This window comes from Apis laboriosa, unplaced genomic scaffold, assembly GCF_014066325.1.
Source record: "Apis laboriosa isolate Shangri-la unplaced genomic scaffold, ASM1406632v1 scaffold1_cov151, whole genome shotgun sequence".
Taxonomy (NCBI): domain Eukaryota; kingdom Metazoa; phylum Arthropoda; class Insecta; order Hymenoptera; family Apidae; genus Apis; species Apis laboriosa.
This window is the reverse complement of record NW_025222279.1, coordinates 4,818,490-4,834,261: the sequence shown is the minus strand read 5'-3', so window position 1 is coordinate 4,834,261 and position 15,772 is coordinate 4,818,490. Positions and strand designations below refer to the sequence as shown.

Below are 15,772 nucleotides of genomic sequence, written 5' to 3'. Positions count from 1 at the left end.
AAAAAAAAAAAAAATTCTTTTTTTCTGGGGAAAAAATAGCGATTCTTTCACGACAGATTCGTAAACAATCGGATTTTCAATTTATCAAATGAAACAATCTGTGGCCAATTACCGACTCCGTCGCCGCTTTCAACGGCTCGCTGTTCTTCCCGTGAAAAACAATCGAATCGAATATAATTGCCGAAACAAATAAAACGGCTCGTCGAAGAATGGGGGCGAGTCGGGAAATTTATTTTCGTCGTTTGCACCGACAAGTAGAAAAATCGATTTTATCGAGGAGAATTAGGTTGCGAGTTTAACGCTCGTTTCGTAACAATTTTAAATCAAACAACGAGATAAATAAATAAATCTATCCGATTTTTGGATAGAAAAAAAAAAAAAAAAAAAAGAACTATACGACGCGTTCGATCAAATTAGAATTCATTCCGTTTAAAATGATGAACGGTGAAGAGTGGTGAAGATAGATGGAAATTTTTTTTTATGACGTTATTTCATTTTATTTATTTTGACAAATTGCGGAATGAAACTCGTTCGTGACAGAGAATGTAATAGAATATTTTAAATACGAAAATGTATTTCTGTTTCGTAAAAAAAAAAAAAAAAAAAAAAATATAAATCTCACGTATCCTTTGTACGTATATAGATATACGTTTAAAGAAAAAAAAAGACTTGTAAATTTATGCTTAATTTTAACGTAACGTGCAATTATTTATCGTGATATTATTTACATTAAAAGATAAATTTTTTAAAATATTATTCTTCAGTTATAATCTTATTACATTTACATTTATATTTATATTTATTTTCCTTTTTTTTTTTTTTTTAATAAAATGAATATTAAAAATATTTTGATCAAAAAATTTTCGAATTTTTATACTCTTTACCTATGATTCCGTTTATTTCCAATTTTTATTTCCAATAATTAAACATTGAACATAATATTATTTACTACCGAAAATATTAAGATTATTAATACACGAACAATTTAATGTTAAAAACAATGTGCTATTCAACTATATAAATTTGCCTTTCCAGTGTTAACTAATAATCCATTCACAAACATTCTGGTCAACGCTTAATTGCATAAGGAGATGGGTCCCCCATCCTCTTTCCATCCATCGATCCTCCACTCCAACGAGATACGAACGAGGATGCCTCGCTCGATACCTTTGGAGAGAGGCGAAGATGGAGGAACTCTCGTGGTCCAACCGATGGAAACTTACGGTGAAACGATCGAATTGAACTGTACGAGAGAGAGAGAGAGACAAACTCTTTGACGAAACAGGGGATGAAACGCGTCGAGGAACGTTTCTACCGCGTTTCAGTCGAACCGAAACAACGTTACACTCCCTCCCTCCCTCCCTCCCTCTCTCTCTCTCTCTCTAGTTGATTAATTAACCGACCTTGCCAGACCCTGAGAAACCACGCAAATGGCTGTTCGTTCGTGATTTCGTGTTTCATGGAACGAGATTACGTTGCGCGCAGAGTACACGTACACGTCGTTTCCGCTTAGACAGACGATATCTTGCGAGTTGATTTTTCTTTTATCCCGAGCGCGAGAGAAACGAGATATATATCTTCTTTTCAAGATATATTTTTCTGATTTTTACAAAAAGAATCGATCGATCGATCGTTCGATAAAAATTTCACAGCTTTACTTTCAAACGTACAACATAAATTTCCGATATAATTTTTATTCTTTTGTAAATACTTTGAAAAATACCTTCTTCGTTATTTTTAATGCCTCATATTCCATATCAAACCTACGAAAAATTTCTCGTTCCACGTTTTCGTATAAACACGTCGAAAATTCGTAATTCGAATAAAAATTTCGATGGTCGAAGAGGTGGAAGAACGCGGTGGTCGTTTAACGAGGAACGGAATTCGAATTGGATGGAAGAGAGAGAGAGAGAGGGAGAGAGAGAGAGAGAGGGAGAGAGAGAAAGGAAGAGAGAGAGAGAGGGACAGGTGGAAAATTCGGGGGCGTCGATAATGAGTCGAATTTGAAGGGTGGGCGGGGATTCGATACATTAATCAACGTAATGGAGAGGCGATCTTCGGGTTCCGCGCGATGCTAAACAATGCGGCCCGTGTTGATAACAATGCGCGGCGCTCGTTCGTTGTTCAGCGGTTTCCGGTGACACGGATTTGATGGACTGTGGAACAATTGACAGCACGCATGAATATTACAACGAGTATCCACGGATGCCGGAGCCACGGATCGTTTCGTCGATCCTCCAATTGGATTTGTATTTAAGTCTATGGACCGATATCTCGTCGGATTGTATTTACTCGCGATGATACATGGATTCGTCGATATAGAATATTCCGCTGCTCGTTGCGTTTGTCGTTGCTTTTTCTTTCGGTGAGTTTTGTTTCTTTCTTTTCCTTCCTTTGCCTTTTCAAGGCAATTTTGTTTGTCAATTTATCTATAGCATTATCTAAGAAAAATATCGTGCAAAATAACGAAATAACGATTTTTACAGCGATTGGAAAATATTAGTTATGATAATTATTAAGAGAGATTAATTTCATTTTGCACTCGTTCTTCATATGTGTGTTACTTTCATATAAATGAAACGTTTATTGTATATTAAGATAATGAAAGTTAATAAGATATATTCACTGAATAATTCTTCCAATTATGCCGATGTGACGATAATTATTAGCAGAGATTAATTTTATTTTGAATTTGTGATGCTCGATTCGTATGGACGATATTTGTATTTAATTTTATCGTAAAAGTTAAAGTTTGGACTTTAGAAAAATGTATTTAATAGATAATTTATTTATTAAACGAGATTCATTTCATTACCTGATACTATTAGAAAATAATAATTTCAAGTCTCAACAATTATATATTGGTGATGACAATTTTATTTTGCATTTCGTGATGCTCGATTCGTTATTTTCGTCGTATGGACGAAACGTTTTCTCTATTTAATTGCAATTTTATCGTGAAATTAAAAAAAATGGATCGTTTAACGCATAATTTATCAAACAAGACACAAGTGTGAAATATATAATACACTATCTAAAGAAAAAGATTATTATTAGAAAATCTCAACAACGTTATTTATTTCATCCCTATTCCATTCCATTCCTACATCCTACAAACGAGATACGACCAAGCAGCCGATCGCATTATCCCCAAAATTTCTTCGCTCCTCGCCATAGTTACCGACCTGTCAACCGCCATCGAAATACCCCGCACGATCCAGTGAATCAACGTCGAAGCTTAGACCACCCTTTAAAACCGTAAATTCATTCACCTGGCTGTGTCGAGCAGCCAGGGTGACTCGTGTCACGAGCGAACATGTTTAACCATAATAACCGCTAACGACCGAAAGAGAGAAAGAAAGACAGATAGAGAGAGAGAGAGGGGCAGAGAGTTTGGACGGGCGGAACTTCCGGAAACGAGGCGGCGGCCTCCTTGCCAGGGTGGAAACGACCCAAGCCCCCGGCTGGCTAAGCTGAAACGTTAAATGCCGATTACAGGCCGGCTAACTGTTCGGAATTTCTCTTGGAAACTTTCCACCCGGGCTCTCCACCGAGAATTACCCTCCAGGGGATGCACCGATTCCGCAGGAATCCATGACGATTTCATCCTCGATGGAACGCGGTCGCCCGGAACCAATTCGGAAATGGGACGGGATCTTTCTGTTTTTTCTTTTTTCTTTCCTCCCTCAATTCAACGCAACTTTAATTTTAATCACAATGTTTCAATTCAACGCGTGAGAAATATCATTATTTTTTTGTTTCATCCATGATGGAGAATGGCAGAAGCAATTCGGAAGCAATGGGATCAATTTTTTTCTTTTTTTCTTTTCGACGTAAATTTTAAACTTTCGTTCGTTCGTTCGTAATTTTAAGTTAATTTTTTTTAATTAAGAGTTAATAAATGCGTTAATAAATTATATATGTTTTTTTAATTATACGAGGCGATGATGTTTTTTTAATCTCTTTTTTTTTTTAGGCAGATTTTCCCTTCGATCTTGACGATATTAGTTTGCAGATTTATTTCTTTGGTTATTTAAAATTTTTTAAAATCTATATTTCTTTTTTTTTTTTTACACACGGTAATCTATCCTTTTAGGTGGAAATTTTTCTAGATTGGAGTTTCTCTTTGATTCTCTTTTTTAAATTTACCCTTTAGAATATATAAAAATCTTTTTTTCTTTCTTTTTTTTTTTTTTTTTTNTTTTTTTTTTTTTTTTTTTTTTTTTTTGAAAAAAGTAATTCATCTCTTCGGACGTTAAATTGGAAATTCTTTTTTGCGATCCTCTTCTATAAATTTTATTATCATCTTTCTAATGTCAAAGAATATCCGTTTTATTGTAAAATATCTCTTTTCGAAGCGATTGTATCTCCTTTTTTTTTTTTTATATAATTTATTAAAATATCCAATTGCGATAGAAAACAATAATAAATATTTTCGACATTTTTATTTTCTTTCAATCGTTAAAATTCAATCAAAGCACATCTTTCTTCAATAAATGCCGACCTTGTTACTGTCTCGTAACGTACAGAATACATTATCCTCTCGAATCCAATACTATCCAATAAAGATACCATAAACAAGAAGAATCTTCCTTATCTTCTTCGTTCTTTATTAAAAATTTAATCAATAAACATCTTTCTTTATAATAAAAATTCTTGGATTATCTTGTGGCGCGCAAAATACATTAATCCTTCGAATCCTCGATAAAAAGAAAAAACAATAAACCTTAAAAAAAAAAAATTTGTTCAGAACCTCTTCAAACAAACACCCTGATAAAAGTTTTCTCATCGCAATTTTCCATCCTTATCCATTTCCCCGACCAAACTCAAACTTCATTTTTTCCACTATACCGACTCCAATTTCCCTTCCAGCTGAATATCACAAATGTGTATCGTTGTACCGTTTAATTATCATCTCGAAACATCTACGACCCTCTCTCTCTCTCTCTCTCTCTCTCTCTCTCCTCCGACAACGAGGACTATCTCCAAGTCCAAGAGGGTTGGACACGCTCGAATAAGCGTGTATCCAAGGTGACAAGCAATTAGCAACGTTATTTGATGGGCAAACACCTATTAACCATTCCGAGATGGCGGAGGAAAGGGGTTGGAGGAGGATGGTGGATGTCAGGTGAAGAGTAACCGAGACTTTGTTAAGGTCATAGTCTAGACAAGAGATTGTACACAATCGGGCTCCAATTTCTTGTCAGATACTGAGAAACAAGATATTCCAGTCCAATTATGGGATAATATTCCGTATCCGGAATATTCCGGATGGAATAATTGAGATGTGATATTAATATAATAAATAAACGATACACTGATGATTATATATTTATTGTTGAAGACGTAAAAAAATTAGATGTTCGATTAATCTCGAAAAATTGTACAGTTTATAGATATTCGATATATTCAGATATATTTTTTAGCATGGTATAGAAATATAGTATAGAAATATCGCGTCGATATAATATAAAATGGGCCACGAGCTTTTGGAATAAAATTCCAAAATTATATACGCGACGCGAAGCGGTATTGGCATAATTTTATCTGAATTATGGCCACTTTCCGGCGCATACGCTTTCACAGCTTAATAAATGTGCACAAGTATGCGATGATACTGCAGAGCATCGAAAAAGCGATCGCGTTCTAATTTCCATTCTTTGACACTGACTCCTCTTCTTCTCCATCGATATTTTTACAAAAGCGATAAAAAAGAAAAGAAAAGAAAAGAAAAAATTAAATTATCCCCAAGACCATCCACAATTATCCTCCATCCCTTTTCATTAACCCCTTTTTCAATATCCACGTAACATTATATCAATCGCGCTTCCTTCCATTCGCTCGATTATTAGCTTTTTTCAAAAAATTTTCACTCCTTTCACGCCTTCCCCCAGAGAGATAGAGGTGTAACATCCGCGTTAAAAAAAACTTCGTTTCGTTAAAACAAAGAATTATTCAAAAGCTGAACGACGAGCTTTTACTTCGAAACGTGCACGCGGAACTTTCCTTTCGATCCGTCCTTTCGCGCTTTTAATTTTCACGGATTTATATATGGCATACTTTCTCTCAACACGTTGCCACGACGGTGGATTCGCGTCGAATTTTAACAAGAGGGGTTGCTCATTTATATCGAGTAGAAGAAATCTTTGTAACTTTTAATTTACGACAACAATTTTCACGCCGAGTAGAAAATTTCGGCACAAATGCTTGGAAGAAATTTGCGGTTGTTATGGTGGCGAGGGTGCGGTTTAAGAAAGGGAAAAATTATGGGGATAAATATTTTGCCCCACATTTTCCCCAAGCTTATAATCAACTGGGATATTAAGATAAAAAAGTTGTGGAATTAAAGGTGGAGAGAAAGAGAGAGAGAGAGAGAGAGAGAGAGAGAGAGAGAGAGAGAGAGAGAGAGAGAGAGAGAGAGAGAGAGAGAGAAAGTTTGGTCTTTGGGCGGAGAAAAACCGAGGACGATGTTCAAAGTCTTTATGTATGTATTTTTTAACGAGCATCTTGTAATAAGCTAAAAAGTTGAAGTTTTATGAAATATAGGAAAATAGAACACGGTTGTTAAAAGTTTGGAACAAGGGTTTTGATTATATGTGTATATATATATATATATGATATACAAAGTTTTATCCCGAGTTTGAGCGTAATTATTACGATATAATGAGATTCTAGAATATTTTAATTAATCCTTTGTGCGATTTAATTGTTTCACGATAGGAGAATTAAGAACTTTCGATATCTTTCGAACGCTTCTTCTTGGATATCGGCAACTTTCAAAATTCTAAAATTCCTCTTATGAAACTTTCCACTGGAAACTCATAAACTTTTCTTCAATATTTAAGAATCAAAGTTTTGGAAATTAATATTCCTTGAAATCTTACCACTTTTTCCTCGATATCGACAATTTTCGAAGTTTCAAAATTTTTTTTTTAGCACTTGGAATTGCCAAAGTTTTCTTCCAAGAATTCTTCTTGGAAATTCTTAAAAGTTTAGAATTTCTTCTTTAATATTAGAAGAATTTTTTTTTTAAAATTCACAAATTCCAAAATTTTTACAATTCCTCTTGAAAAAAATCCTGATTGAAATTAACAATTTCAAAATCCTTCTCGATCTCCAAGAATTTCAGAATTTCTTCTCAACACGATCTCCAATTCCAAACTTTCAAAATCAAAAAGGAACAACCTCGACCAAATAAAATATCCGTCTCAATTTGCGTACGAAAGCGAATACTCTGTTTCTTTGAAACAGAGTCATACTCGACTCTGTAAACGCGTCACACGGTGGCATAAAGTTATCGGGAACAATGGACATCCGATTTCCGGCAAGGCCGCCATTCACCACCAGGAATTTGGCCGCCGTTAAATTTTACGGTTTACAGTTGCGATCGATTAACGCTCGAGAATGGTTTCAGGTGTAATGAGTTATTTGATAGTTCATAAAATTGATTGTTCGCTGATCGATTGTTCGCCCGATCGATCGCTCCCAACACTTTTCCAAACTTTCAACGACATCCGATTACGGCTCGTCGTGTATTTTGTTTTAATTGCGAGAAGAGAGGAAGGGAGGGGGAGAGATAGAAAATGGAGAGTGAGAACATGGCCAGGATGTAATTATTTTAATTTCGCCGGGAAATCGGCAAGTGGAATCGGCAAAGAATTATCGATCGAACCGGATGGTACGAACGAACGATGATCGACCGTCGATAATTGAAAATTCGTGTTTGGAGAAAATTTGGTCGAGGATTACGGTGGAAGGAATTTGTTGACTTTCACGAATATTTTTGAATTGTAAATGTATTTGAATATTTTCAATTTGGCGATAGATCAGAATTTTTCGAATTTTTTCTCCGAATAAATTATTAATAATATATTTTTGAATTGTAAATGTATTTGAATATATATTTTTAATTAGATTAGAAGGAAGAAATTTTTCGAATGAATTATTAATAATACGTATATAAAAAACATGATATGATAGAATACTTGTAACTTTTTAACTTAATTTAACCTAATTTAATCTTAAGTTAATTAGCACGAGACGAGAATATAAGGATAATACAATAATTACTACTGTCAGACTGAAATAAATCGAGGAATCTGAGGGCGAGCCGGGATGAAATTAGGAACAGAATTATAAAGGATGGATTAAACGGAAGTTGAATCGACACCATGCTTTTCGGAATAATCTTACGAGTTATTAAGCGATGAAGATGGAAAAAAGATAGATAAGATGAAAAAAAAAAAAAATAGGCCGTTTAGGGATAAATATGCGAGCTTCTACCCTTGCAACGTCGAACGCGGCGGGATAGGTGCCCGTGCTCATTTTCACCCCTTTAAATTTACACACTCTCGGTCATGACAGGGGAACATGGGCCGTGTAACGAAATTTCGCGCTCGGCGAAAATGCACAGGCCCGTCCTTTTATTGGAAACGAAATTCTCAGGGCTCTCAGGGGTTGCAACATTGTACATTCTCGTTCGTAAATCTTTTGATACCCAGTTATTTCTGATTAAATTCTTCGTGTAACTATAACAGTGTACATCGACGATTTTGTTCTTCTAAATTTTAATTATCTATTAATATTATTTAATAATTTTGAAATTTAAATCAACGGAGGATTTATCAAATAATTTTCAGTTCAATCTCGTGTAAAAGGAATTAATTCGAATATTTTGACTGAAAGGGTTGAAAGGATTTCATTGGTTAAAAGTAAGTAATAGAAGAAAAAGTTTAAGATGATAAATCTCAATCTAATAACGTATTAACAAGTGGAATAACGTTATAACTATTAATATTACAGATAATAAACAGACTACAATAATAAAATAATAACAATTTTATCATTATTTTATGATTACAACACACAGGCAAAGTACACATATGCAATTACAAATTATCAATTATTAATGTTATAATATAATATTAATATTTTAGACTATAATGCAATATAATTTATGTAGATTATACATTACCTGTAATATTAATAATCACATAACATTATAATAAATCATTTAATACATAACCCATAATAATAAATATTAATAATAATCTTATAATCACACATATAGAGATAAAGTATAACTACAAATTACTATCTTAACTCGATATTTATAATACTACAATATTAATAACACTATAATAATAATAATAAAATACTATTAATATATTTCACTATTGTTCTCGTAATTTCAACTATTTATATCATCCACAATGCAACACATAATAATATATAATCAAAGAAATTTTACTATTATAATAAAATACTATTAATAATATTTTACTACCGTCCCACAATTACACAGGCACGTCCTATTTAATCATCCACGATACAATAACGAAATAATCAAAGAAATAATCTCAAACTATCTTACCGTATATTTTATTCAACAGACTCTTTCATTCGGCCAAAGAGGCGGAAGAGTGACGAGAGAGGAATCGAAAATCGCGGATGGTACGCGATAAGAGCGCAGGAGGGGAAGTTAAACGCGAAGAACTGTTTCAGAGGGGAATAAACGGTACTCACCCACGTGGAAGGCGATGAGGTGTCGTAATTCAGGATCGACCCCGAGCCGGGACCGTCTTGATACGTGCTGGTAGCCGAGCTTTTGGAGAAATTGGTCTTGTATCTCGAGCGGTTTCTCGTGAGAGGCCAATCTCCTTCCGGATTCCCCTCCATACTGAAAAAAACCCACGTAATCTCTTAATGGATCTTATTATCGGCTCGGATATCTCCCGATCTTGTTTACATAAAAAGGAATGTAATTTCCTCGGAAAGGGACAGACAGGACCGGTGGAATTTGCGAAGGTTTTTTGACGAGTTTCTTCGTGGGATGGAAGAAGGTCGAGGGTGAATGATCCTTTCTCGGGGGAATAATTTTATTTCGTTTATTATATGTATTAGTTAGGGATTGGTCACGGGACTATTTGGAAAAATCGAATTTTCCGTTTTCTTGAAAATTTTGTAACAACTTTGAGATTGCTCGAAAATCTAATTCGAACGGAAAATTAAATCTTAACTTTAGTTAGATTTTCGAAATTTCGAAAAATCGGTTATATATCAATGAAATCGAACGAATTATTTCTCTATTTAAAATTTTAATGTTGTAGCGAACAATTTTCCAATGTTTCGTTTACTTCAACGTTTAATATCAGATAGAAAAAGAGAAAAAAACGTAGTATCCGACGAAATTTAACAGGTTTTACGATAGTTTCCGTATATAATATGATGGTGAACAGGACGAGGAAAAAAAGAAAAAGAAAAAAAGAAAAGCAAAGATAAAAGGTAAGAAGAAAATCGGGCTCGTGTCTTCTCTTCCCTTGGCTAGCGACGTTTCGTCACGAACGACGAGTTTTTCGCGTGTTCCCGCGTAAATCTTGCCAACCTAATTAAGCGAGACGCGCGGGCCGACCGCGTTCCATCTTAATTTCGACATCCGGTGAATTTTCCGGATCGAGCCCGCGCTTCCCTTTCATCTTCGGTAATTAAAAAACACTCCCCCACGCACCAGCTATGAAATGCTAATAACGATTATGGCACAGCAACGCACAGCAACGTGAGGCTTAATAACGTAGCGATTATTTGGGATTAAATCCCAAAGAATAGATCGTTTTTAACGATTTATTATTTTTTTTTAACGATTTATTATTTGGAAAATAAATCTGGGATAAAAATCTCAACAATTTTTCTCCCTCTTTCCTTCTCTTCTTTCGTTCCTCCATCTTTATTTATATAAATTCAAGAATATTCGGTCGCATCTTTATTCAAAAGGGATATTTATAGTCTCACGTTCGTATCAAATCTTTGGATGGCATGATCCAATAGCTAATCTAATTGCATTAAACTCAAGAAATAAACTCTTCTTTTGCACGTGAAACGCTTCGATAATAATATGAGGATTGACGAGTAAAATTTAATAGTTGAGTGCAAAGTTACTTAAATAACTTTATATTCTTCGAAACGTAATAATAATCGTAATAATAATAAAAATTTTTTCGTTCCTCCATTTTTATTTATATAAATTCAAGAATATTCGGTCGCATCTTTATTCAAAAGGGATCTTTATAGTCTCACGTTCGTATCAAATCTTTGGATGGCATGATCCAACAGCTAATCTAATTGCATTAAATTCAAGAAATAAACTCTTCCTTTGCACGTGAAACGCTTCGATAATAATATGAGGATTGATGAGTAAAATTTAATAGTTGAGGTATAAAGTTACTTAAATAACTTTATATTCTTCGAAACGTAATAATTACACGAATAATTGTAAGATCGAGGATAACATAAGAAGCATTTTTAATAAGCGATCACCTTGAAATAAACTGTTATATTTAATTTAAAGTTCACTGAAATTTTATACGGTTTTATTATTGAATGTTGCCAGCAACTATTTCATATTTTTCACTATTTCATAGTTGCTACCTATTTGTTTTTCCTTTCACATACTTCAAATGTTTTGTAAACAGATACACGCAATCAGGTATAATTAAATATATTCATTCAGCTAAACCCATTTACATACCCATTTTTATCTATTGTTTTCATTCAACATAAACTTTATTCGAAATTTTTAACTAGTTATTTTTTCAACCAAGAGAGTCAACTGCCCGTCTGTACTCAAGTTACTTTCAATCGTCACGCTTGTCGCAACAAATCTACTTACTTAATTGATCAAACGCGGTCTCAAGGAAGGATAAATAAATTTTCGTTGTTCAATCTGAGCGCGCGATGCAATTCTATCCATCGTTTAATTAAAATGGAGGGGAAGGAGGGAAGTAGGGAACAAGCGTCCCGTCACAATTGGCTCGAAGCATTATCAAATTCTCAAATGGCGGACATCGACTCGCGTCGATCGAAAACCTATTAAACATCCAATTCAAACCTCGAAACCTTTCCCCCAAACCAATCCCAATCCGGGCCCCGCGCACCATCGGCGCTGTTTACGACTTCCGTTTTACTGCTTTCGCGTGGCCAGGGAAACGTCGGATCAAAATTGGCCACGCAATCCAACGATCGAAATCGCTTGGTTTTTCGATCCGTAACGAAAATATCGAGAGTTTGTATGAACATATTTGACCATTTGGCTTGCTTATATTTTTCCAAAATATAATTCTTTATTGGTAAACCGAGAGTAAAAGTTATCCTTAAAAGACCGGTTTACTGGGAAAAAGAATTAGGTTCGAGAATTTGAACATCTGCGAAAATGGCAGATCTTCGAAGAATGATGGATATTTATTGTTGTATTGAGAACTTAATTCTCAATGTCCAATTAAAAAAATAGTAATAGGAAATAGAAAAAGGCGTTGTCGAAGAGCAATGATATTACAAGCAATGAAAAAATAAAAATAATAAATAATTTTTAATTTCAATGAACACTTGGAGAGAGTTTTTATAAATCAACGAGTAATTCTTGGTACATATTGTTCGTTATCGAAAAATATGTTGGAGAATTTGAAAATGGAGTTTCAGAAACGAAGCCAAAGCCAAAGGCAAAAATAAAAGGAACGAACACGCTTGAGCAAGAATAATTTTTAGTAGATATCACGTTAAACGTTAATTACTCAAAGGAGTAATCTTTCGTTCATTGTACGTAAAGTAAAATATTGTCGAGAATATTATTATCCAAATATATTCGAATCTTGCCATCCTCGAATATCTTCGCTCCTCGAGGCGGCCATGTTTGCGGACTTTGGAGGCTGTTCGAGGTTCCAGCGGTCGAGTTGCAAACTTTTCGATCCAGGAACTGTTCCCAGGGACAGGTTTCTTTTATAAGAAACCACTCTGTAGGATCTTGGAGAAGGGCTTTCAACGTCGCATCAATCGAGAAGTTTCTGTCTCTGTTGGAAAAAGTCGTGCCTCGGCCAAACAGCCTTTTTACCTGCAATCAGACTAACTTCGCGGCAAGTTTGATTGACCCGCCATCACGAAGAAACGCCAATTCCTTCTTCTTTTTTTTCCTTTTTCTTTTTTTTTTTATTCTTTTAATTCTTCTTCAGATTTTTATTTTTTTTTTCTTCCTTCTCTTATCCCAGAGAGTCTTTTTAATTCGAAGCGTTTTCGTTTTCTTCTTTGTTTCAACTTTTTATGAAAGCTCGATTGATTACTTCTTCCGATGTAATTGTTGAGAAAAAGAAAACTCTTCTTTCTCGAAGAGTTTGTTAAGATACGTGGAACGATTTTCGAGTTTAATCGGTTTTGAAATCGGATTGATTCGATTAAAAAAAAAAAAAAAAAAAAATAGAAAAAGAGAAAAATAATATCGCGATATTATAAATTATTATAATAACAAATTTTTAATTCGTATTTTTTAAATTTTTATTTCGTATGTTTAATTTATATCTATAAATGAAAAAATAAAATAAAATAAAATTTTCCAACTTTAAAAATATCAAAAAAAATTTCATCCCCAAAATATAATTCACCACGCGTATCTTCACGCTCCACAAACAAGGCGATAAATCCTTGATCAAATATGCCATTAGTTGCTCTCCATTTCTCGTGTCCCATTTATTAAACGGGGGAAAAGGATATTATAGAAAAAAAAAAAAAAAAAAAAAAAAAAAAAGGATGGAAAAAAAATAATCCAGCTGAGGTTAATCGCGACGTGACCGAAAACCGATCTCAATTTCTGTTTATTGACATAAAAACGACGAGAAGGAGGAGGAGGAGAAAGAAAGAGAGAGAGAGAGAGAAATAGAAAAGTTTATTCGGTGGATCATTAAAAAAAAATAATCGACCGCGAATCGATTAAAATATTTCGTTTCGCGACACGATTCTTTTTTTCTTCACCATTTTCCACAACGATTTTAAACATTAGCGCGCGTTAAGTGTTCCAACTTGCGAAAGAATAAAATATCGTTCTGAGCAATTATCCGCTCGGTGGAATTATGCCATTTTCCGTTTTTTTTTTTTTTTTTTTTTTTTTTTTTATTCGCGGCGAATCAGAATTTCGTATTCAGTCCACCTCTGAATTTATTATAACTGCAAATTTCATTGATGCAAAATTAAGAAATGGAAGTTTCGTTCTTTCTCGAAAGTGATTTTTCTTTGAACTGAAATTTCTTTTCGACAATCTTTTCAAAATAAAAGATGGATAATTGTGATAAGTTGCCGTCGTTCTTTCCGATTAATTCGTAATTTAAGTTTTTTTTTTTTTTATTGAGAACGGAATTTCCATGACATTTACATCCATATGTTTGTTGTCTGGAACCTTCGGATGGGCGAAACAACGTCGTGTAAATGTCATCGTGGAGGAGGAACAGACAGTGTGTCTGCAGAGAGGGAGAGAGAGAGAGAGAGAGCAATACCCTCGAGATTATTTCCTTTCGCCTAAGTTACGCGATCCGACTTCCTGCGGATTCCCCCTATCCCAAGGAACCAACAAAGCCGGTCATATTCCGGAAATTTCGTAAAAGGGCGTTCGAGGAAACGATCGCCTTGATTAAATAATAATACAGGGAACGATGATACAAGTAATACGATTAAATAATTATCGAGTAAATTAGATCCTCTTCGTTGAATTGCGAGTTTTTAATATTGGAACAAATAGAAGAATTCGATTCGATGATCAAAGTCAAATTTTAAATATTTCTTCTGTTTTTTGAGTTTCTTTTTCGAATTTCTTCGAAGAATATTTTTTCTATTCGATCTATGATTATTGTTTCGACGTTACGTTTTTACGAAATTACTGTGAATTAAATTCAATAAACAAGTTGCCAAGATGGAGTATTTCTCAAGAATCCGGTCTAGAAAAGTATCGTAAGCGATCCGTCTTAGAAAAGAATCGCTATTCCATCAGCCGGTAGCTGATCAATCGATTCGATTCCATGAGACGACTTTTTTGTCATTCTCCGGAAAGAATCAAGCTGCAAGCCTGTAAGTATCGGCTGAAAACAAATCGGACGATCTCTCGAAATTTTCTTTGGCGAAGGAAAATTTTAAAAATTTGTCAAAAATTCTTAAAAAAAGAAAGAAAGAAAGAAAGAAAGAAAGATTTCGTAAGGAATAATTAATTAATAATAATTAAGGGAGGATTTAAAAATTTTGGGAATATTGAAAAATGAATTTGGGAATGTCGAAGAAAAATATTAAAAAATGTTAGAAACTGTGTAATCAATTTACTTACTTGCACGTGTAACAGAAACACGCATAATATATGTTGCATCATTTATTTATTCAAAGTTGAAATAAAACGTAATTCACGAGAATTTTTCACGAGAAAGCAATCAACAATTTAATCGGTTGGAATGGATTTAAAATTTATAAATTACTCGAATATTTCACGAGTCTGAAAAATTCGATTTGAACAGTTTCGAAGTTATTTTCATGTTGATACTCTAGCAATTTCCCGCGTATCTTCTAACTCCGTTAATTAGGACGTTCCCAGGGAACGAGTTGTAATTACAGCTGTAAAACATGCGAAATCTATGCGCCTAAATTATTAACAACCTCGTAAAATTTCTCTACGTTCCAATAATATTTCAGTGAAAATCAAGCAATTTAATCGTAATCAACGTCGACTAACTGCTCGATTAATAATAAAACAAATATACAATAAAAATAATTTACAAACTCGAACTTTAATGGTCATTAAGTATTGTAATTTACGACAGAAATTGAGAAATAATCATTGCAGTAAGAGATACGATTTCAATTTAAATGTTAATAATATTTGAGAATTTGCGTACGAACCAAGATTAAAGATAAATGGTGAATAATAGAGAAGAGAAAAGAAAAGAAAAGAAAAGAAAAAAAGTTGGACGATTAAAAA

At 33.9% G+C, this 15,772-nt stretch overlaps 1 protein-coding gene across 1 annotated transcript in view; it reads right to left on the bottom strand.

Annotated features, from left to right (window-relative positions):
• Positions 1-15,772, bottom strand: part of LOC122712376 — a 98,998-nt gene that overhangs the window by 71,463 nt on the left and 11,763 nt on the right. The window contains exon 2 of the mRNA XM_043931963.1: positions 9,526-9,679. Within this exon, the coding sequence (XP_043787898.1) occupies positions 9,526-9,679 (154 nt within the window). The remainder of the gene's footprint in view (positions 1-9,525; positions 9,680-15,772) is intronic.